General features: G+C 45.4%; 1 protein-coding gene across 5 annotated transcripts in view; it reads right to left on the minus strand.

Annotated features, from left to right (window-relative positions):
- Positions 1-25,134, minus strand: part of slc44a5b (solute carrier family 44 member 5b) — a 273,622-nt gene that overhangs the window by 108,256 nt on the left and 140,232 nt on the right. For all 5 annotated transcript variants that reach the window (XM_080195082.1, XM_080195084.1, XM_080195080.1 and 2 more), the window contains exon 3: positions 20,153-20,226. In XM_080195082.1, coding sequence (XP_080051208.1) covers positions 20,153-20,226 — 74 coding nt within the window. The remainder of the gene's footprint in view (positions 1-20,152; positions 20,227-25,134) is intronic.

Genomic DNA, 25,134 nt, shown 5'->3' on the forward strand with positions numbered 1-25,134 from the left:
GTGCACAAATTGGCCACTGTCTTTCCTACATTAGAGCAGTGAGTATTCTCCAGTAAGTATCTCATTGGCTGCAAAATGCTTGGGGACAGCCAGAGGCTGTGAAAGGTGCTGAGAAAACTGTCTTTCTGTTCAGATCCTGGTATCTACCCGTGTCGCCTTCACCCTCAACAGGACGATGGGATGAGGAACAGAAGCTGGTCTGAGGGAGAGACGGGAGAGTTATTACCCGACAAGCTGTGAAACGATGATTGCTGCATTGGGCAGATAGTCTCGAATGAGAACACACTCCGAGTGTAAAAACCATTACAGCGTGTCAGAGATTATTAACAGGGCTTTTTAGGCAATGTGTCTGATGTGCATCCACTGGACAGAATGTTCCAAATACCACAGGAATATTACTTAGCTGATTACAAAGGACTGCAAGCATCATTATCCTACTTACAGCAGCGCCTTCCATTCCTGTCCACCCGCCTGGATTACTGCAGTCAGATTTTGTGAGGTGTTTGCCCTCAGAGACTGGGGCTCTCGCTGCACTGCACGGTTACAGGCCTGTGTTGCATTGTCCGGTTACAGGCCTGTGCTGCGCTGTAGGATTACAGGCCTGTGCTGCACTGTGCAGTTACGGGTCTGTGTTGCATTGTCTGATTACAGGCCTGTGCTGCGCTGTACTGTTATGGGTCTGCGCTGCACTGTGCAGTTACAGGTCTGTGCTGCATTGTCTGATTACAGGCCTGTGCTGCACTGTACTGTTACGTGTCTGTGCTGAGAGGTTCACTTCAATCACATTTGGCCTTGGTTGTGGATTCACTCATTGCATTCTGACCTTGATGATTTGATTTGATTTATTATTGTCACATATATTAACATACAGTAAAGAGTATTGTTTCTTGCGCGCTATACAGACAAAGCATACCGTTCAGAGAGAAGGAAACGAGAGGGTGCAGAGTGTAGTGTTACAGTCATAGCTAGGGTGTAGAGAAAGATCAACTTAATGCGAGGGAAGTCCATTTAAAAGTCTGACAGCAGCAGGGAAGAAGCTGTTCTTGAGTCGGTTGGTACGTGACCTCAGACTTTTGTATCTTTTTCCCGATGGAAGAAGGTGGGAGAGAGAATGTCCGGGGTGCGTGGGGTCCTTAATTACGCTGGCTGCTTTGCCCAGGCAGCGGGAAGTGTTGACAGAGTCAATGGTTAATCCTGTTGGTTTTTCTAATTATCCTCCTGTGTTTAATTCCAGAGATCCTCGGTTGCCTCAAACACAGCGACGGGGACACGGTTAAAAATACAACCTCCGAGGATATTACCAGAGGCTTTGAACTGAGCCACAAACAGTTTGGATGGAATGTGCTCTCGGCTGGGGCCCGTGACGACTGAACTTGTTCCTCAGTTCATCTGCAACATCTAACAGTCACGAGTAACCTTCTGGTGATCAGTGGACGGTTCCACTCGTGTTTTTAATGCTTTGGCGCATATTCAAAGAGAATGTATTGGGCTGAGACCAGGCTGCTTTGCTTCAACTCATCTTTAAATGTCAAGTGATTGGATGTCAAATCCACAAGCTGCTCAACATGATTCAAACTGGCATCAGCATCACATTCTTCACAGGAGTGTGAAATACGTGATTAGGACTTGTCTCATTTGTAATTCATGTGGGGCAACTCCGCTATAGACAGACACAAAAAAAAGAAATCTCCATAAAAAAAGGAACTGTTTAAAGCCGATGTTATTTAAACGATAATTTATCAGAAAAGAACATTCAAAAGAAGGGGCTTTCTGATGTAGCAATACACCCGAGGAACAAAAACACTCTGACAGATAATTTCTTCAGTTAGTTTTCAAAGCACAATAAAAATTTAAAAAGAAAATTTCAGTAAAATATTTAGTTATCTTCCCTATGTTTAAGTGACAGAAAGAGCGGGGAACTGAGTCGCTGGGAAGTCATCCATTTATTCTTAAGCGCAGTAAGAAGTCTCACGACACCAGATTAAAGTCCAACAGGTTTATTTGGAATCACGAGCTTTTGGAACGCAGCCCCTTCGTCAGGGAGTGGTGAGCAGCACTCCGAAAGCTCGCGATTCCAAATAAATCTGGTGGACTTTAACCTGGTGTTGTAAGATTTTTTTACCGTGCCCACCCCAGTCCAACACCTCATCTCCAAATCATGTTTTCAAGTAGAAAAGTTTTTATTGCGTTAATAAAGTTGATTATTAGGTGGAAGAAATGTTCTGGCTGCTCTGACCTCTACAGTGCACATCCTGTGCCATGTGGGAACTCCAGGATACACACATAGAACATAGAACATTACAGCGCAGAACAGGCCCTTTGGTCCACGATGTTGCACCGACCAGTTAAAAAGCAATGACCCTCTAACCTAAACCAATCCCTTTTCATAAGAACATAAGAAATAGGAGCGGGAGTAGGCCATCTAGCCCTTCGAGCCTGCCCCGCCATTCAATAAGATCATGGCTGATCTGTTGTGTCTCAGTTCCACTTTCCCGCCCTCTCCCCATAACCCTTAATCCCCTCTCCTATCAAAAACCCATCAACCCGCTTCTTAAAAATATTTAGCGAGGCAGCCTCCACCACTTCAACGGGCAGAGAATTCCAGAGATTCACCACCCTTTGAGTGAAGAAGTTCCTCCTCAACTCCGTTCTAAACCGCCTCCCCTTTATCTTGAGGCTGTGCCCCCTAGTCCTACTGTCTTTTTTGAGCGGGAAGAGTCTCTCCACCTCTATCCTATCCATCCCATTCATCATCTTATACGTCTCAATGAGATCTTCCCTCATTCTTCTAAACTCTAACGAGTACAAGCCTAGTTTATTCAGCCTCTCCTCATAGCTCAATCCCCTCAACTCCGGTATCAGCCTAGTAAACCTCCTCTGCACTCCCTCCAAGGCCAAAATATCCTTGCGCAGGTGCGGCGCCCAAAACTGCACACAGTACTCCAGCTGCGGCCTCACCAATGCCCTATACAGCTGCAGCAAGACCTCCCTACTTTTATATTCAATCCCCCTCGCTATGAAGGCCAGCATCCCATTCGCCTTCCTGACCACCTGCTGCACCTGCAAGCTGGGTTTTTGCGACTCATGCACAAGGACCCCGAGGTCCCTCTGCACCGTCGCCTGCTGCAGTTTTTCGCCACGTAAGTAATAGTCCTTCCTACCATTCTTCCTACCAAAGTGGACCACCTCACACTTGCCAACATTAAATTCCATTTGCCAGTTCCTGGCCCATTCGCCCAGCCTATCTAGATCCTTCTGCAGACTCTCCACACCCTCCGCACAATTTGCCTTTCCCCCAGTCTTGGTGTCATCAGCAAATTTCAACACCCTACACTCGGTTCCCTCCTCCAGATCATCTATATAAATGGTAAATAGCTGAGGCCCCAGCACCGACCCCTGGGGCACTCCACTAGTCACCAACCGCCAATCCGCATAGCACCCATTGACCCCCACTCTCTGCCTCCTATTTGACAACCAATCCTCTATCCACGCTAACACCCTACCCCCAACTCCATGTCCCCTGACCTTCTGCAATAACCTCTTGTGAGGTACCTTGTCAAACGCCTTCTGAAAATCCAGAAAGACCACATCCACCGGCTCTCCTCTATCCACTGCCCTAGACACATCCTCATAGAACTCCAGTAAATTTGTCAGACACGACTTCCCTTTAATGAAACCGTGTTGCGTCTGCCCTATCAAGCAATTCCCTTCAAGATGCCTCGCAATTTCCTCCTTAATGACGGATTCTAACATTTTACCTACCATAGACGTTAAACTAACCGGCCTATAATTCCCCGCCTTTTGCCTGGCACCCTTCTTAAACAACTGCGTAACATTAGCCGTTTTCCAATCTTCCGGCACTTCCCTGGAATCCAGCGACGTCTGGAAAATAACCACCAAGGCATCCACTATAACCTCCGCCATTTCTTTCAGAACCCTCGGATGCATTCAATCCGGTCCTGGGGACTTGTCCACAATCAGCCCCTCCAGTCTGTCGAGCCATCCATAAACCTATTCACGGATCTCTTAAACGCCCCCAACGCATTTACAACTGCAGCAGGCAGGGCATTCCAATCCCTCACCACCCTCTGGGTAAAGAACCTACCCCTGACATCCGTCCTATAACTACCCCCCCCTTAATTTAAAGCCATGCCCCCTCGTGCTAGATTTCTCCATCCGAGGAAAAAGGCTATCACTATCCACCCTATCTAAACCTCTAATCATCTTATATGTTTCAATAACATCCCCTCTTAGCCGCCTTCTTTCCAGCGAAAACAACCCCAAATCCTTAAGTCTCTCCTCCACATATCCTAACTAACCACATGTCCAGGAAGTGCCATCAGTTGCAGAAGCTTGAGCTCTGGATATTGAAGCTTCAACAGCAGCTGGGGTCACTGCACGGCACCCATGAAGCTGAGAGCCCAATAATAAGACTTTCATAGTTGTTATCATTCCACAGTTTAGGAATATGCAGGGAGAGAGAAAACAGGTGACCGTCACACAAACAGGCAGGTAGTGACCATTTACTCCATGACATGCGTTTAGGTGAATTTTTGGGAATTGTTTCACATCCCAAAGGAACGCTGCTTGAGTCCTCGGTCTGTATAACCACAGCTGTTTAGGTACAGCAAATATTCACACATTTGGGCCTCCACGTGAGGTTAGAGCTTCCCCTCGTTCCAGATCTCCCTTATTTCTTGGTCACGTGATCTGACATGTTGCTGTTGTTGTTGTACCTATTATTATATTTGCATCCTTCTGTATCTGTCCTCATGGTCTCCAACCCCAAAGGGTTAGTCTCGGAGAGCCTTGGCCAATCTCCCAAACCTTGTTCTGATCTCCGATTCAGGTTGAGAATATTCATTACACTCCCTTCTGTCCATGTGAATGGTCTTCTCCTGATTGGCTGTAGAGCTTGTTGAAAGTCTTTCTTAGTCATTGGGATTTGAATATTAAACCAAAGTTTCGAGTGGCTTTCACTCCAGTGAGATTGAGGTGCCGTGGTTTCAAAGAACAAAGAAAATTCCAGCACAGGAACAGGCCCTTTGGCCCCTCCAAGCCTGCACTGACCATGCTGCCCGACTCAACTAAAACCCCCTATCCTTCTGGGGATCATATCCCTCTATTCCCATCCTATTCGTGTATTTGTGAAGACGCCCCTTAAGTCACTAAAGTATCTGCTTCCACTACCTCCCCCGACAATGAGTTCCAGGCACCCACCACCCTCTGTGTAAAAAATCTGCCTCGTACATCTCTTAAACCTTGTCCCTCACACCTTAAACCTGTGTCCCCTAGTAATTGACTCTTCCAATCTGGGAAAAAGCTTCTGACTATCCACTCTGTCCATACCTCTCAATCTTGTAGACTTCTACCAGGTCTCCCCTCAACCTCCGTCACTCCGTTTCCCCTTCTGATACTCTGTTCTGTCTGAATTCTCTGCATTCCTGGTTGTGGAGTTTGTTAAATAGTTCATCTTATTGGTCTCGGATCCAGACTCTCTCTCTGGGCTTCAGCATTGGTAACACAATGTGTTCCTTGCCTTTGATTAAAGCTCTGAGCCGAGTTGTTTCCCTGTTCTTCCTCTCATTGCTTTACCCTCTCCTGGTCATTGTGGTGATGTGGATGTGAGTTTCTGTGTTTCTCAATCTCCTCCCCATTCTGTCCTGGCAGGAATGGATAAAGATTCAGGTCTTTGTTGTTCTTGGATAAATTCTAAATGCTTTGCTCCGCTATATCTGCCTCTCCTCTCTGCTTTGAGGAGAACGAGGTGAACTGGTCACATGGACAAAGCCATATTCGTTTGTGAAACTTTCGAATTGCTCATTTGCAAGTTGTATCCCCTTGTCAGACATTAGAATGTCCACTCTGACAAAGGCTCATCTGGACTCAAAACGTCAGCTCTTCTCTCTCCTGCTGCCAGACCCGCTGAGATTTTCCAGCATTTTCTCTTTTGGTATTAGAATGTTCAGAATGTCACACGTTGAATAAATCCTGGAGGATTTGAACAATTGAATACTTTGCGATCTGTACTTCAATCCACCGAGAGCTGTCATTATGGATAACAAAGGCAGTTTTCCCCAAAATTCAATCAAGTCCATTCCCAGATGCTCCCACAGCCTTGGTGGAAACGGTGATTCTTTCATTCACAGTAAGACGTCTCACAACACCAAAACTGGAATCACGAGCTTTCATTCCAGTCTTTCATTCATGGCTGTCTATAACACAAGACAGTTAGTAATGATATCTTCTGTAGAAAGATTAATGCTTGGCCATCAGACTAATTGTTACATCCACGTATGACACAATTTATAACTCCCAGATGGCCTCGGTTTTTTGAACCAAAGTGTTCTTGGTTTGACTATTCTCTTGCTGAAGACTAGTAATTAGCCAACGCCAGTGAAGTATTTGGTGCTGTTCGAAGTATTGCCGCAGTATTGAATTAGCGGGGAAATAATCTGCTCAACCCTTCCATACAACATTCTTGGATTTGAAAACATTCTTCATCTCACTGCTGGGCTTGCTTTATTTCCTGCACCTTTCCTGCACCAGCTGGTAAATGCTGAGCGATTAAGGATGTATCTTCTTCAACCTCTTCAATGAAACATAAATCCTCTTGTTCGGTTCTTTCCGATGTTATTCATGACAGTTGTCTGCTGCTGTTTGCGTTTGCCTAGCACATTCTCGGTGATGGAGTCGTATCTCATTAATCTTAATCAGAACCTAAATCACTGGATTCTGGGCTGCATTTTCTCAATTTCTGCCATGCTTAGCAAGGTGGCTGGAGGTGTCGAGCCTGGTTTGGTTTTGAAGCTTAATCCCATGACATTTTTTTGCATGCCTATGTGACTGCTGATGTATCTTTTTCTATCCTGGTGTTAGTGACTTAGAGACACGTAGACCAGTCGATGATTGCAATCTGTCTGTAAAACTGCCCCAGGACCTATCGAGGATGCGTCTGCTGCCATTAGAGCAAAATAATTCTGGGTCATAGCCTAGCATCTTTCTGAAGAAATTAAAAGTTGGGTAATCCTTTCAAATGAGCTTTTCTGGTTCACACACCAGGGCCACTTCTGACCCTGTCTCGAGGGTACTTTGACCTCCTGAATTTGTCTACTGGATTGACAATCCCAGGGAATTTTCGACGTTCAGTTATGATCCCGACTGGGATTCCAATGGTTTTTACCGAGAAACTTCTGAAGTTTGACCTGCACCCTGAGAGATTCTGGGGATTAATCTGATCCAGTGATCCTGCCCCTCCCTCCTGGATCGATTGCATCGTAAGGTTTAAATGAGCCATGGGAAAGGACAGGGAACAATCAGAATAAGAAGAATTGACTGGGGAAAGCCAGCTTCACTGGGGTAAGAATGGTACAGGGCCAGATAAATTAGTATCAAAGATTAGCACGCAAAACGGTAATTAAACAATGGCAGCCTTTAGGGAAGAGCTAATTCAGGTACAGGAAACGTATATCCCAATGTATAAATATATGGATTAGGAACAGAGGACACCATTCATTCCCCACCCCAGCCTCTGAGGTCAGTGTTGGGATCTTGCTCTTCCTGGCTAACCCTAACTCTAACCCTAACCTCCATCTTGCTGTACAGGGTCTCATTTCAAAATCTGCAGGTGATACAAACCTTGTGAACAGTGAGGATAGAGCAGACCTTCAAATCGACATAGCTAGGATTTAACTAAGTTTATTTATTAGTCACAAGTAAGGCTTACATTAACAATGCAAAGAAGCTACTGTGAAAATCCCCTAGTCACCACACTCCGATGCCTGTTCGGGTCAATGAACCTAACCAGCACATCTTTCAGACTGTGGGAGGAAACTGGAGCATCCAGAGGAAACCCAAGCCAGGAATCGATCCCAGGTCCCTGGAGCTGGGAGGCAGCACTGCTAACCACTGTATCACCGTGATGGAATGGATGGATGGGTGGAGATGAAGTTCAATGCAGAGAAAAATGAAGTGATCATTTTTGGTAGCAAGCATGGTGAGAGACAATACACTATAAAGGGCGCAGGAGCAGAGGGTCATGCCTGAATATATGTATAATTCATTAAAGGCAGCAGGACAGATTGAGAGTTGAGAGGTTTGTTACAATTCTGGTCAGAAACTCCAAAGGGTTTTATAAAGTCTGCCTTAAGAAAAAAACAAATCATTAACATTCAAAGATGGTTTCATTTTGCAAACCCTTTCAGTTTCACACTACTAGTACTCTACAATAACTAGTCTACTACAAGAGCATCATCTATGACTACCTCTACAATATGCCAGAGGTAGTAGTAGAGGTGGATACAATTTTGTTTTTTAAAAAGCGTTTAGACAGTTACAGGGGTAAGATGGCTACAGAGGGATATGGGCCAAATGTAGGCAATTGGGACGAGCTTAGTGGTAAAAACTGGGCGGCACAGACAAGTTGGGCCAAAAGGCCTGATTCCATACTGTAAACCTGTATGACTCTATAAATATTCATACATTTTATAAAACCAACCGGAACAGTAACAGAACCCAAATCAGTCCTCATCTTCCACTATTGAATACTCCTTCCTGTGTCACCCTCATGACAACTGCTTCATCTCCAAGACTCTCCTTCAACCCTTAATCCTGCTTTGATTGCAAATCCGATCACAGTTTTGTCATTATGATGATAAATTAACTCTGCTAATGTCCTCATAGAACTAGGCAGCAGCAGGAGAACACGTAACACGTGTGTAATCAGGGCCATTCAGAAAGATTTTTCCGTCTCTGTTCTTGTTCATTGGCCTTAGCTCTTCCTCTGCCAATTTGTCTGCTCTGGATCTGCACCATCACTTTCCGCACACTCTTTGGCAAAGACACACAGCAGATTGTCTTCCTTGATGCCAGAACTCATTTTGACCATGGTTCCGCAGATCACTGTAGCAGGTAAACTGTTGTGAAAAGCTCCATAATTGATTCAAAGACCAGCTATGTACAGAGCTGTTTGACTGCACATCCATGTCTGTGCTGCCTGTGTGGATTCATTATCACAGCAGTTCATTTTAGATGATGGTACAATTTTGGCAAATAGTCTGATTTCACATTGCTGCCCTTTCCTTCGGTCCGCATTGGCACGAGACCTCCACTCCTCAATCACCTTTCTGAGATTATACATGACTGTAGATTCATCCACACTTCTCTTTGCACAGAGAATGAGCTGTTTTTGACAGTCCTGCAATTTACATTCAGGCAACTTGAACACCTCAAGAACATGTTCCACACCAGTCAGTTTGTCTTGTATCCGTCTCCTGCTCAATTTCTTTACTCACATTGTTCTGTAGTAACTGGTTCTCCTTCTCCATCTCCACCAGTTTTATATGACTGGGTGAGGCATTTAGCTGCTGCATCTCAGACTGAGTAAACATCAACTTTTCCCACCTAACCCTGTGCCAACTTTGCAAGGCTTTGTTTGCAAGGATGTTGTTTAATTGGAACAGCATCTTCTGCATCTACATCATGTACAACCATTCTAGTGCTTCCAATTATTCCCATAGACTTGTCCACGTGATATTAATAACTCTTTCAGGTTAGTTTGATTTTCCTCTGGAAGATAACTCAATAACTTATTCCAATTTCTAATAACTTCCTCATTATCCAATTTAATTTGAAGAATGCCACCTGGATTTGGTTCTTCACTAAAACATCCTTCTTCTGCATTCCTTTCCTATCAAAATACCCCTTAAGCAGATTCACATTGCACACCCTGTGAGTTTTCCTTCTATCTGGCATTTTTATCACCAACTCAATTCCTATCAGTTTGGTAAGGCTCGCTAAACTTTGCTGTTAAAGGTCCACCTGCCACCTGGAGTACTTAGACTTTATTGCCACTGACAAAACTTTTGGTTTCTTATCCACTTCCTGTTTCACCATCACATTTAAATGTTCTCCAGCCAATTCACCTGCTCGATTCAACCTTTCCCTGAAATATGAGACATAGTCCAATAATATAGTCTCAGAATGCTGACTCACCAATCTCCTCTTAATTAATTAAAGTGGTCCCCTTACCTCGTGACAAGAATCAATTTAAATGGAGTGAATTTGGTTGACTCATTCGGTGCATCCCTGATTGCAAAAGAGCACAAATGGAATTCCTTTATCCCAATCCTCTGGGTAATTATGACAATAATTCCTCAACATTGTCTTCAAAGTTTGATGCCATCACTTTAACGCTCCCTGCGATTCTGGATGGTACGCAGTTGAACATAGAAACACAGAACAGTACAGCACAGGACAGGCCCTTCAGCCCTCGATGTTGTGCCGAGCTATGTCCAATCCCAAGATCAAGTTATCCCACTCCCTATCATTCTGGAGTGCTCCATGTGCCTATCCAATAACCACTTGGAAGTTCCTAAAGTGTCCGACTCCACTATCACAGCAGGCAGGGCATTCCACACCCCAACCACTCTCTGAGTAAAGAACCTACCTCGGACATCCCTCCTATATCTCCCACCATGAGCCTTGATTTAAATTGTTTCATTCCTAAGCTATCCATAACCTCCTTGACATAAATTTGATGTAAAATTTGATCCTTGATTGGATTGTATTTCTGTGGGTAAAAAATCTCAAGTAAAAGATTGAAGTAACTTCTCTACAATCCTTTTAGCTGTGATACAGCGTGATGGAATGGCCTCTGGAAACTGAACAAACACATCCAATTGTAGTCAATACATACTGATTCCCACTGTCGGTTTTGGGAGGCGGGATGGGGGAGTGGGGTCCAATGCAATCAGTTAAGCTCCAGGTAGAAGGTTCCTCAAATCCTGGAATGGGTGTTAAGGGTGCTGGATTTATCACTGCTTCAGGTTTCCCAATGAGCTGACATGTGACATAAACAGCAAAAATTTAACCGCATCTTTACACAGTCCAGGACAATAAAAATGTTTTCGTATTTTCAGCTTGAGTTTTTTTTACCCCCAAATGACCTCATACTGGTATGAGGTTGTTTGGCAGATTAACAAGATCTGTGTGTGGATCCACAGGAGATGGGTGAGATCCTAAATTAATATTTCTCATCAGTGTTTACTGTTGAAAAAAAGCATGGATGTTAGGGAACTTGGGCAAATAAATATTGATGTCTTGAGGAGTGTACATATTACAGAGACGGAGGTGCTGGAAGTCCTAAAGTGCATCAAGGTAGATAAATCCCTGGGACCTGATGAAGTGCATCCCAGGATATTGGGAGGAAATTGCGGGTCCCCTAGCCGAGATATCTGAATCATCGATAGTCATCAATAGCCTGAAGACTGGAGAGTGGCAAATGTTGTGCCTTTGTTTAAAAAGGGCTGCAGGGAAAAGCCTGGGAACTACAGGCCAGTTAGCCTCACATCTGTAGTGGGTAAATTGTTGGAAGGTATTTTGAGAGACAGGATCTACAGGCATTTAGAGATGCAAGGACTGATTAGGGACAGTCAGCATGGCTTTGTGAGTGGAAAATCATGTCTCACAAATTTGATTGAGTTCTTTGAAGGAGTAACCAAGAAGGTAGATGAGGGCAGTGCAGTTGATGTTGTCTACATGGACTTTAGCAAAGCCTTTGACAAGGTACCGCATGGTAGGTTGTTGCATGAAGTTAAATCTCACGGGATCCAGAGTGAGGTATCTAAATGGATACAAAATTGGTTTTTTGTAGAGAGTTGTTTTTCAAACTGGAGGCCTGTGACCAGCGGTGTGCCTCAGGGATCAGTGCTGGGCCCACTGTTATTTGTCATTTATATTAATGATTTGGATGAGAATATAGGAGGCATGGTTAGTAAGTTTGCAGATGACACCAAGATTGTTGGCATAGTGGACAGTGAAGACGGTTATCTCCAATTGCAACGGGATCTTGATCAATTGGGCCAGTGGGCTGACAAATGGCAGATGGAATTTAATTTAGATAAATGCGAGGTGATGTATTTTGGTAGATTGAACCAGCACAGGACTTACTCAGTTAATGGTAGGGCATTGGGGAGAGTTACAGAACAAAGAGATCTAGGGGTACAGGTTCATAGCTCCTTGAAAGTGGAGTCACAGGTGGACAGAACGGTGAAGAAAGCATTCGGCATGCTTGGTTTCATTGGTCAGAACATTGAATACAGGAGTTGGGACGTCTTGTCAAAGTCTTGTAGAAGTCGTACAAGACATTGGTAAGGCCACACTTGGAATACTGTGTGCAGTTCTGGTCACCCTATTATAGAAAGGATATTATTAAACTAGAAAGAATGCAGGAAAGATTTACTAGGATGCTACTGGGACTTGATGGTTTGAGTTAGAAGGAGAGGCTGGATAGACTGACTTTTTTCTCTGCGTGTAAGAAGCTGAGGGGTGATCTTATCGAGGTCTATAAAATAATGAGGGGCACAGATCAGCTAGATAGTCAATATGTTTTTCCAAAGGTAGGGGAGTCTAAAACTAGAGGGCACCGGTTTAAGACTTTTCATCCACCTGAATATGTAAAGGTTTCTATTTCTTCATTAAGATATCATTTTTAAAGTAATAACATTCTGGTATACACTCAGGTTCCTCTTCCATGTACTCTTTCTGATACAACTGTTTTATTTCCATATCATTCTGGTGTACCTCTGCCAACTTTCCCGAAGTAAAAATATCCAGCTCATCCTCTATCCGTTCTTGTTCTTTTCCAATCATCTGATCAAAAATAGTTTCTGATAACTATATGGTAACTGATAATAGCTTCTGATAACTGATAACTTCAACTTTCTTATCTTCACTCTTTGATTTCTCCTTGTGTCTTAACCTGTGACTTTGTGACCATTTTACTACACAATCAGAAAAAAATCCCAGGATATGCATGCTTCAACAACTCAACTGTTTGATTTTCTACTGGCTTTTCAACCACAGGAGGCATCACTCCCACCTGTGGTCCAGTTATATCATTACCCAAGATGAACTGTATTCCAGGACAAGACAACTTCTCCTTTACTCCTACTACCACTTCACCCTCTTCACTGGACTCTCCAACCTCACCTTATATAATGGAACACTCCTCTTCTCACCCTGAATTCCACACCCTGAATTCTACCTTTTCTGGCAATACTCCTTCCATACTAAATAACTCCTCACTTCTTACCATCAAAGATTGACTTGCTCCCGCACTTCTTAAAATTTTAAGTTCTTCACCTACTCCTCCTGGTACATGAGTAAACGTTACCCTTCTTTAAACTTCTTAAAAGAGATCTGGCACTTTCTTATCAATCAACCCCTGACCAAGCTGTATATTCTTTTGCACCCCTTTTGCTTCAACTGGGCTTCCCTTTACCAGTTTAACAAATCCCAATGACTTATCCTGTTTTACTGCGTCTGTCTTCCCAGTGCTTTTCTTAAATCATCAACACTGCGTCTTTACACAGCCTAATTTATTACAGTGAAAACATCTGAGCTTTTCATTTCTCTTCCACCCGCCTGTATTTTCTTTTTAACCTGAGGTGCACTGTCTTTATCTCCCACAAGATCTCCTTTACCTTCACCACCTGAGGATTTCTCCTTTCCCCAGTTTTGTATCCAAAACAGGCTAAAACTGATGTCTGAAACCAAACTTTGACTTATGATTACTTCAAAATCATCTGCCATTTCGACTGCTCACCTCGCAGTTTTAACCCTCTAGTCTTCCACATGAGTTCTCACTACATCAGGAAGTGAATTTTTAAACTCCTCCAAAATAATAATTCTCTAAGAGTTTCATATGTCTGGTCTATTTTCAAAGCCCTGATCCACCTATCAAAATTACTCCTTTCAAATTCTATATACATTTGATCAGGTGCTTTCCTTAGGTTCTAAGTCGATCTTTGTTGGCTTCTGGCACTAGTTCATGTGCATCTAAGATAGAGTTTTTCACTTTATCGTACTTCCCAGATATCTCCCCTGATAGTGATGTAAACACCTACTCTGTTTGAGTCAGTAATACCCACACGGTCTGGACCATTTCGTGTGTTTCGCCACATTGGCAAATGAAATGAAAAAGGCTTCTGTATCCTTCTCATCAAACCCTGGCAACGCTTGGACATATTTAAATAGATCCCCGCCAAGCCTTTGGCTACGATGCTGTTGCTATTTCTCACTGCTCTCATCATCACTCAGCCTGTACCGTTCGCTCCACCAATTTAAACTGATTTACACTTTTTACGGACGGTTCCCAAAGTTCAAATTCTCTCTCTTTTCCTTTTCCTCTTGCTGCAATTCAAGCAGTCTCATTTCTTCTTTTTTTGTAATTCAAAGTCTTTGTTGTTTGCTGCTCCTCCCTTTCTCTGGCTTCTTCTGTACCAATGGCCTCCCTTTCTTTTATTTTGAATTCAAACTGCTTTAATTCTTTCTCATGTTCAAGCTGTTTCATTTGTAATGGAATTCTAGCCATTTCCAATGATTCCAACTGTGTTTCTGGCAGTTTTAAATGTTGGGCTATTAGCACAATTATCTCCCATTTCCTTACTCTCTCAGGCAATATCAACTGCAATGCTTTTTGCCAGTTCCAAAAGCTTTGTTTTAGTAAACCACCCTGAGTAACACCTTCCACTCCCAGGAACTTCTTAGCCTCTGAATGAGCCATTATTCCCCAAGGCACTCCCTATTTAAACCTGAATACAACAACTGAAAAGAAACCACAAAGACACTCACCATTCACTGTCCTTGAGTCCAATTATCCCAGACACAAGAACATAAGAAATAGGAGCAGGAGTCGGCCATCTAGCCCCTTAAGCCTGCCCCACCATTCAATAAGATCATGGCTGATTTGAAGTGGCTCAGTTCCACTTTCCCACTTTCTCCCCATAACCCTTAATTCCCTTGCCTACCAAAAACCTATCTACCCGTGTCTTAAATATATTTAGCGAGGCAGCCTCCACCACTTCAACGGGCAGAGAATTCCAGAGATTCACCACCCTTTGAGTGAAGAAGTTCCTCCTCAACGCTGATCTAAACTGCCCCCCCCCTTATCTTGAGGCTGTGCCCTCTAGTCCTGCTGTCCTTTCTGAGCGGGAAGAATCTCGCTACCTCTACCCTATCCATCCCCTTCATTATCTTATACGTTTCTATAAGATCCCCCCTCATCCTTCTAAACAATGAATATCGGTTTTAATTCCAGATGAGCTACCAGTTGTTATAATGCAGGTCAGAAACTCCAAAGTGTTTTATGAAGTATGCCTGGGTCATAATTTTACAGTTTGAATTTGGCAATTCAAACGAGCATGAGATGTTTCACTTCAGGTATGATTCCAATGACCCACTAGGGGGCTTTTATCAAACAAAGTTTATTTCATATAAGAACATAAGAAATAGGAGCAGGAGTAGGCCATCTGGCCCTTCGAGCCTGCCCCGCCATTCAATAAGATCATGGCTGATCTGAAGTGGATCAGTTCCACTTTCCTGCTCTCTCCCCATAACCCTTAATTCCCCTGTCTGTCAAAAACCTATCTACCCATGACTTAAATATATTTAGCAAGGTAGCCTCCACCACTTCAACGGGCAGAGAATTCCAGAGATTCACCACCCTTTGAGTGAAGAAGTTCCTCCTCAACTCCGTTCTAAACAACCCCCCCCCTTATCTTGAGGCTGTGCCCTCTAGTCCTGAGAGGACACAGCCTCAACTGTATTTCAGAATACAGTTACAGCAATGACTTTTACCAATTACAAACAAGAAAAACAACAACCACAATATTGTATAACCCTTAACAACTATATGAAGTGTTCCAACCAAACAAACTTCCTTACAACATTCCCTTGCTACAGGTTTAGCACAGAAAATACGAATGCTCACATGGAGATGGGACTTTGTCCTTTGTTTGGAGAATTGAAACTCTGGCTTCCCAGCCTTGTAACTTCCAGCAGCCCTCAAGGGAGAGATACTGCCACTCTGCCCTCTAACTGACCTGATGTTGTGAGGCTTGTTACTGTCTCTAGCTTTCAGCCAGCAAACCACTGCGAGAAACAAAATTCCCAAGGCAGGAAGGCAAGAAGACCTGCTTCCAGTGAGTTAGCAGAATTTACAATCGCAGGGAGAGAGAGAGAGAGAGAGAAACACTGCTTTTCAGTCTGGTGTCTCAACACCTTCTAAACTAAACCTGCAGCCAGCAGCCCAAAAATGAAAATGGAAGACTCCTTGTCACCTGACCTGTCAACCATTCTTTAAGAAACATAAGAACATAAGAAATAGGAGCAGGAGTAGGCCATCTGGCCCTTCGAGCCTGCCCCGCCATTCAATAAGATCATGGCTGATCTGTCGTGGCTCAGTTCCACTTTCCCGCCCTCTCCCCATAACCCTTAATCCCCTCTCTTATCAAAAACCCATCAACCCGCTTCTTAAAAATATTTAGCGAGGCAGCCTCCACCACTTCAACGGGCAGAGAATTCCAGAGATTCACCACCCTTTGAGTGAAGAAGTTCCTCCTCAACTCCGTTCTGAACCGCCCCCCCTTTATCTTGAGGCTGTGCCCCCTAGTCCTACTGTCTTTTTTGAGCGGGAAGAGTCTTTCCACCTCTATCCTATCCATCCCATTCATCATCTTATACGTCTCAATGAGATCTCCCCTCATTCTTCTAAACTCTAACGAGTACAAGCCTAGTTTATTCAGCCTCTCCTCATAGCTCAACCCCCTCAACTCCGGTATCAGCCTAGTAAACCTCCTCTGCACTCCCTCCAAGGCCAAAATATCCTTGCGCAGGTGCGGCGCCCAAAACTGCACACAGTACTCCAGCTGCGGCCTCACCAGTGCCCTATACAGCTGCAGCAAGACCTCCCTACTTTTATATTCAATCCCCCTCGCTATGAAGGCCAGCATCCCATTCGCCTTCCTGACCACCTGCTGCACCTGCAGGCTGGGTTTTTGCGACTCATGCACAAGGACCCCGAGGTCCCTCTGCAAAGGGTCATAAAACCCCAGACACGGCACGAAGCCCAGAGTAAAAATAAACAAAATCCAATTTAAACCATTGAAGCAGAAATAAGTGGACTTCGAAGCAGACAGCACGATAACAAAACCTGCTTACACTTTCGAATATAACTGGCGACAACTTTGTATTGGATGTAATATGACCAATAGGAACGAGATGTAAGGGTCATCTTGTAAATCATGGAACGAATTACAGGGTGATGTAATAGTCAGCTGACCAGCTGATTCACTATAAATAAGGAACTATATAGAATTGTGGAGAGCTTGGAATGGCCCAGGGCGAGGCCCAAGTTTGGAGTAATGATGTTTCTTTATTAAACCTTTTTTTTGATTTATAAGTTGGAATAAGTTTTGTTGTATTTTCATTACCTGCAGTTTGAAGAGTTCCTTCCGAAGAAACATTACAAACTGCAGAGAACATGATTTAAAAAGTACATTTCTTAAAGGCACACTGGTGTCACAGGTTTATAAAGCCAACAGTATCATGGGCTTTATTACCAGGATCATAAAGTACAAGAGCAAGGATGTTACATTGAACTTGTGTAGAGACCTGGTGTAGCCTCAACTGGAGTACTGCGTACAGTTCTGGAACTTTAGGAAGGATGTGTAAAGGCATTGGAAAGAGAGTGGAAAAGATTCCCAAGAATGGTTCCTGGGATGTGAAACTTCAGTTATGAAGGTAAATTGAAGAGGTTGCAATTGTTCTCCTTGGTTGTCTGAGGAAGGATGTTTTTGCTCTCGAGGGAGTGCAGCGAAGGTTTACCAGGCTGATCCCGGGGATGGCGGGACTGATGTATGAGGAGAGATTGACCAGGTTAGGATTGTTTTCGCTGGAGTTTAGACGGATGAGGTGGGGGGAATCTCATAGAGACTTATAAAATTCTAATAGGACTAGACAGGGTCGATGTCCCATATTCCCGATGGTGGGGGGAGTCCAGATCCAGGGTTCACAGTCCGAGGATTCAGGATAGACCATTTAGGACGGAGGTGAGGAGACATTTGTTCAGTCAAAGGGAGGTGAGCCTGTGGAATTCATTTCCACAGGAAGTAGTTGATGCCAAAACATTGAATGTATTCAAGAGGATACAGCACTTGGAGTGAATGGAATCGAAGGTTATGGGGAGAAAGCAGGATTAGGCTATTGGGTTGGATGATCAGCCATGATCATAATGAACGGCAGAGCAGGCTTGAAGGGCCAAATGGCCTCCTCCTGCTCCTATCCTCGATGTTTCTATGTTTTTCTCTGTGTAAAAAGATGGGAGGAGATTTAATCGAGGTTCTCAAAATCATGAGAGAGCTGACCAGAGACGATAGGGAGAAACCGTTCCCATTGGTGGAAGGACCAAGATGAACGAGTTTTAAGGAAATTGGCACAGGAAGCAATGGAGACACGAGGGGAATCTTCCTCACACAACGAGTGGTTCAAATCTGGGGTGCGTTCCCGAGAGTGCGTGGATTTAACTGAGGCTTTTAAGAGGGAATTGGATTAATATCTGAAAAGGGAGAATGGGCAGGGTTACAGGAGAGGGCAGGCCGATGGGGAAATGACTCCACGGAAACGGCAGCACAGACTCGATGGTCTGGATGTCCTCCTCCTGTTGCTGCAATAGGCCTTGCTAACCTTTCTCAGCTGTGGTTCAATATTTCCCTCACAAATTTAGGAAACACATTGAGATATTTCTGTGAAAGCTGCTTTTAAAAGCAAGTTCCAGCTGTTATTGTTGATGAGCTGGTTTCACACCTTCTCAGAGTTCAGCTTTCATTAGGCACCGAATACAAACCCTCCATCCCGGCAGGACAATACCAGCGTGAGCGCTGCGTTATTACTGTGCGTCTGACCACTGTTAATTCTCACACAGAATTACATGAAATCCAGAGCAGGGGAGTGGGCCACTCAGCCCATCCACTCTGTGCCAATCCCTCCCCTTCCACCCCTGCATCACATGACCCCAGTCACATAGCAACTTGTTCCTGATCATTGAGAAATCGGCAATGTTTCATTCCGAAAGGTTATTCCAAAAACATCTGCCGGCTGCTCCCAGCACCAGAGCGAGTTCAATACCAGACAGATAGTGAGGGGAATGGGGAGGGGGAAGAGAAGGGGAGGGGAGGGAAGGAGGAGGAGGGGGAGAGGGGGAGAGGGGAGGACGGGAGGAGAGGGAGAGAGGGGGAGGAGAGAGGGGGAGAGGGGAGGAGGGGAGGAGAGGGGAGGGAAGGAGGAGGAGGGGGAGAGGTGGGGTGGGGAGGAGTAGGGAGGGAAGAGGGGGAGAGGTGGGGACGGGAGGAGAGGGGGAGAGGTGGGGAGGGCAGGGGAGGGGAAGGGAGAGGGAGAGAGGTTGGGAAGGGAGATGAGGCAAATGGGAAGAGAGGGGAGTGAAGGATGGAGGAGGTAGGATAGTGTTGGGCAGAGGCAGAGGAAGGAGAGAAGCTGGGAGATGTTGGGGAGGGCGACAGGGGCGTGTGGAAAGGGGGAGGGGGGATAGTAGGAGCAATGAGGGATATCCATTCGCAGAACATCTGGACGAGAATAGAATGAAAAGTTGAAGTAGAAATCCATTTGCATTTCCTGAGTTTTCAGGTAACAAAGAGGCAAATGTTTTTTCCAAAAATTCCTTTTCCTGAAAGTGAGGACCAACGGAAATCCATCTTAATGAAACTGAACATTAAGAACTGAAATGTTAGCGATCAGCTGGCCTTCGATCTTTCTACCCGATTTGATTCATTGGACCTTTGTGGACCGGAATGTTGCTCTAATTTTCTCCCGATATAACTCATATTTCTTGGAACCAATAACAATCGGTAAATATCGACTCGGGATGAAAGTCTGGGACAGTTCAGCAAGCGATAAAGCTGCTTTTCATTAACTTTTACCCAATGTCAGGATGTGTTTGTCAATATCCATTGTAGCAAGTCGTCTCCAAGAGAAAAATCAAAGCCGGGCAGTTAGTTACAAAGCTTGGCTCAACCAGCTCTTCCTTCATTGCAAGTCATTAGTAGATCAATGTTAACAACAGAACCTGTCAGACTCAATCTCATCCCCAGGCGTCTGTGTACAGGGCAGGTCTATTACTTAACAACGACACTCACCAAGCCACTAGCAAGGCTTTTAATCTTATTTCCTTTGGATTTTTACACATAGTGACAAGACATGCCCGTACAGATTGGTTTCATCTGCGCAGTCTCTCAACAATCAACATGCTTTAAGCAGAGAATGAGCATTTGGGTTTGAGTGATTGCAATGTACTCACCGATAACTCCCAGAGCAATGTAACCAAGGATTATTGCAATAAATAACACACAGCACAGGACGTCTGTACAATGCCTAAAGTAAATAGGACAGAAACAGAATATATCGTCAAAATAGCAACAACAGAGCAACAGGATAAGGCCATTCAGCCCCTTAACCCTCCTCCTCTCCCCATTCGATTAGATCATAAGTGAATAGTCTTTGAGTCACATTTACCCCTCGTTCGATCTGTCTCAATAACCTTACCCACAATTTCAGAGGAACAGGAGACCTCCACTTAGTGCCTTCAGCTTGTTCTGTTGCTCAGTTAGATCAGTGCCCATCAGTAACTAAGTCCCATTTACCTCCAAAGATGTGCAGGGTAGGTGGATTGACCTTATTAAATTATCCCTTAGTGCCTCAAGCTGTGTAGTTAGTGGGGAAAGTACGTGAGGTGATGGGGGTAGGGCCTGGGCAAGGTGCTATTCCAGAGTCTGTGCAGGCTCGATGGGCCAAATGGCCTCCTCCTTCGCTGTAGGGATTCGGTGGCTCCAGTCACCAGTCAGTGAAAATCACCTTCCCCGGTAAAAACCTGTCAGTCTCGGTAATGAAAATACCAAACTGACCCCCAGGATTCGCAGCCTCTCGGGGGGAGAGTTCCAGACTCCCACTTCCCTTTCCTCAATCATCTTAAACCCCTCCATCACCCACGCCCCCACTCTATAAACACAAGGAAATATTAAGGAGATTATACAGCTTGTCCTTGAAATGTAATCTTATAATCGCTGTTATGTTGTAATGTTATTCCAATATGATTTAGGAACTATATCTTCATGTGTGTGTACACATTGGTATTTGAGTGTTTCCTCACTCACTGCTGGAGAAATCTGTGACCCGAGACGGGCAGGGTGTAAACTGCCAACATTTCACATTAAAACTCTGATCATTTTCTGGAGAGAACGCAGCATCGCAATCGGACTTGTGTCATCACCAGAACACTGATTCCCATCAGTGTAACATCCCCCAGTTCCAGCCCTGCGTCAGCTCATCAGCTACTGGAACCTTCACACAGAAAATTACAGCTCAGAAACAGGCCCTTTGGCCCTTGTCTGTGCTGAACCATTTTTTGCCTAGTCCCACTGACCTGCACTTGGACCATATCCCTCCACACCCCCTCATCCATGAACCTGTCCAAGTTTTTCTTAAATGTTAAAAGTGACCCCACATTTACCACTTTATCCGGCAGCTCATTCCACACTCCTACCACTCTCTGCATGAAGAAGCCCCCCCTAATATTCCCTTTAAACTGTCCCCCCTTCACCCTTAACCCATGCCCTCTGGTTTTTTTTCTCCCCTTGCCTCAGTGGAAAAAGCCTGCTTGCATTCACTCTATCGATACCCATCAAAATCTTATCCACCTCTATCAAATCTCCCCTCATTCTTCTACACTCCAGGGAATAAAGTCCTAACCTATTCAATCTCTCTCTGTAACTCAGCTTCTCAAGTCCCAGCAACATCCTCGTGAACCTTCTCTGCCCTCTTTCAACCTTATTTACATCCTTCCTGTAACTAGGTGACCAAAACTGTACACAATACTCTAAATTCGACCTCACCAATGCCTTATATAACCTTACCATAACACTCCAACTTTTATACTCGATACTCCGATTTATATTCCTTCTGCCTTAACCATTCCATCACACACCTACTACACTCCCAAATTATGCTCTGTGGAAACTTTTTAAAATTCCTCTATGGGATGTGAATGCTGCTGGATAGACCAGCATTTATTGCCCATCCCTAATTGTCCCTGAACCACTGCAGTCCATGTGTAACCAGTGTAGGTACATCCACCGTGCTGTCAGACAGAGGGAATTCCAGGATTTTGACCCAGCGACAGTGAAAGAACGGTGAGATATTTCCAGATCAGGATGGTAAGTGACTTGGAGGGGAATCTCCAGTTGGGGGTGTGCCCAGGTATCTGCTGCTCTTGTCCTTCTGGATGGAAGTGGTCATGGGTTTGGAAGGTGCTGCCTAAGGAACGTTGGCGAACCGCTGCAGTGCATCTTATACACGGCTGCGACTGAGCGCTGGTGGTGGAGGGGGTGAATGTTTGTCAAGCGGGGCTGCTTGGACACTGTCGAGCTTTTAGATGTTGTTGGAGCGGCACTCAGCCAGGCAAGTGGAGAGTATTCCATCACATCCCTGGCTTGTGTCCTTGTGGATGGCGGACGGGCTTTGGGGAGTCAGGGGGTGAGTTACTCACTGCATGATTCCCAGTTTCTGACACGTTCTGGTAGCCACAACATTTACATGGGTAACCTAGTTGAGGTTTTTGGTCAACAGTAACTCCCAGGATGTGGATGATGAAGAAGTCATTGAATGTCAAGGATAGATTGTTAGATCCTCTCTGGTTGGTGATGGGCATTGCCTGGCATCTGTGTGGCATGAATGTTATTTACCATTTGTCAGCCCAAGCCTGGATATTGTCCACATCTTGCTGCATTTGAACATGAACTGCTTCAGTATCTGAGGAGTGGCGAATGGAGCTGAACATTGTGCAGTCATCGGTGAACATCCCCATTTCTGATCTAATGATGGAGGGAAGGTCATTGATGAAGCAGCTGAAGATTGTTGGGCCAAGGACACTCACCCTGAGGGAGTCCTGCAGAGATGGAACTGGGATGACTGACCCTCCACAACCAAAACCATCTTCCTAATTACCAGGTCAGGCTCCAACTAGCGGAGAGTTTACCCCTGAAACCCCATGATTCCAGTTTCTGGGGCTCCTTGATGCCACCCTCGGCCGAATGCAGCCTTGATGTGAAGGGTTGTCACTCTCGCCTCACCCTCTGGAATTCAGCTCTTTTCCCCATGTTTGAACCAAGGCTGTAATGAGGTCAGGAGCTGAGTGACCCCCTGGCAAAACCCAAACTGGGCGTCACTGAGCAGGTTATTGCTGAGCAGGTGCTGCTGGATCGCGCTGTCGATGACCCCTTCCATCACTTTACTGATGATCGAGAGTAGACTGAAGGGTGGTAATTGGTCAGATTAAATTTATCCCGTTTCTTGTCCACTGGAATACCTGGCATCTACTCCACATCGTGTTGTAACTGTACTGGGAGAGCTTGGCTAGGGGAGTGGCAAATTCTGGAGCACAAATCTTCAGTCCAGGTTGCTGGAATACTGTCAGAGCCCACAGTCTTTGCAATGTCCAGTGCCTTCAGCTGGTTTTTGATATCACACGGGGAAGGCAGGTTATGGAGGTGGGCAGTAGGTTGGGGTCTCCCTATGGCAGCCCAAAGCTGCCCTGGTGAAGCCGGCCAAGAGAAGGGACTGAGGTGGGATTCCCAGCCGACCAGTGGGACGTCAGTTAGGCTCGATCATGAACCAAGTGACAGCCGTTATCCCTGAGGGTGTCACACATTAGTGGCAGCTGGGGAGTTAGGGCAGCACGGCAGCACAGTGGGTTAGCACTGCAGCTTCACAGCTCCAGGGACCTGGGTTCGATTCCTGCTCGGGTCACTGTCTGTGTAGAGTTTGCACATTCTCCCCGTGTCTGCGTGGGTTTCCTCTGGGTGCTCCGGTTTCCTCCCACAGTCCAGAGATGTGCGGGTTAGGTTGATTGGCCTTGCTAAAATCGCACCTTAGTGTCCTGAGATGCGTAGTTTAGAGGGATTAGTGGGTAAATATGAAGGGATATGGGGGTAGGGCCTGGGTGGGATTGTGGTCGGACTAGACTCGATGGGCCGAATGGCCTCTCTCTGTACTGCAGGGTTTCTGCGATTTCTATGATAAACGTCCGAATGCCCTTTAGGGAAGGAAATCTGCCGTCCTCACCCAGTCTGACCTACGTGTGACACCAGAGCCACAGGAACGTGGTTGACTATTAACTGCACTCAGGCAACCAGGGACGGGCAATAAATGCCGACCAGCCAGCGACGCCCACGTCCTACAAATTAATCAAACAAAAGAGGGAGCCACAGGCACAGCAAACCCTGCAGGGAGAAGGGGCAGGGGGGGGTGCGGGGGTGGGGGTGGAAGGGTGTGCCCTCATAATTAGGCTTTTGAAAGCCACCCTATTGCCCCTGCCTCCAACCCCTCTCCCCTGCCCCCCGAGCACCTATTTAAACACTGACTGAGGAAGATGGTATCATTAATAAGCTCTACATTATTTAACAGCTTAATAGTCCAAGCATATTATTAAATTGCACTTTCTTTTGATAGAATGTGTCGAAGATAATTGGAATGAATTAGTCATATTTTTGCATGTGGAAGTGTGGACTGTTCTTTAATTTATGTTACGTTAATCATCTCCGCGAGCCGAGGTCACAGCAGAAACTGCCCATTCCCTGCATGTGGCTTCATTGAGACAAATCTGGGAGAGAACGAGTGAAAAGAGCTGGTCAAAGGTCTACCCCAAAGCTCAGGCACATTCCAAGGATCATGTTTTGAGTCGAGGGTTTCATAACCGATTGCAGCACTGAGTCACCGGGTAATCACTAACACTCCTGGTCAAAGGCTAACACTGATTGACCAACAAACACTCTGGCCTGGATTTTCCATCTCCAGCCGCAAATCCCAGGTCAGTCCATTTCCCAAGGCCATGACCCCTCCCTCCTGTCTGGCAGTGCCAACCCAAGCTGGCAGGGAGGCAGGGACAGGCTGGAATCTGGGCTGCCATCTCGGGAAGCAGAGACAGGGAGCAAAATGGGCAGTGCCGCACTGTCAGAGGGTCAGTACTGAGGGAGTGCCGCACTGTCAGAGGGTCAGTGCTGAGGGAGTGCCGCACTATCAGAGGGTCAGTACTGAGGGAGTGCCGCACTGTCAGAGGGTCAGTACTGAGGGAGTGCCGCACTATCAGAGGGTCAGTACTGAGGGAGTACCGCACTGTCAGAGGGTCAGTGCTGAGGGAGTGCCGCACTATCAGAGGGTCAGTACTGAGGGAGTGCCGCACTGTCAGAGGGTCAGTGCTGAGGGAGTGCCGCACTATCAGAGGGTCAG

This window comes from Carcharhinus amblyrhynchos, chromosome 9 (assembly GCF_965287045.1).
Source record: "Carcharhinus amblyrhynchos chromosome 9, sCarAmb.v2.hapA, whole genome shotgun sequence".
Classification (NCBI taxonomy): Eukaryota; Metazoa; Chordata; class Chondrichthyes; order Carcharhiniformes; family Carcharhinidae; genus Carcharhinus; species Carcharhinus amblyrhynchos.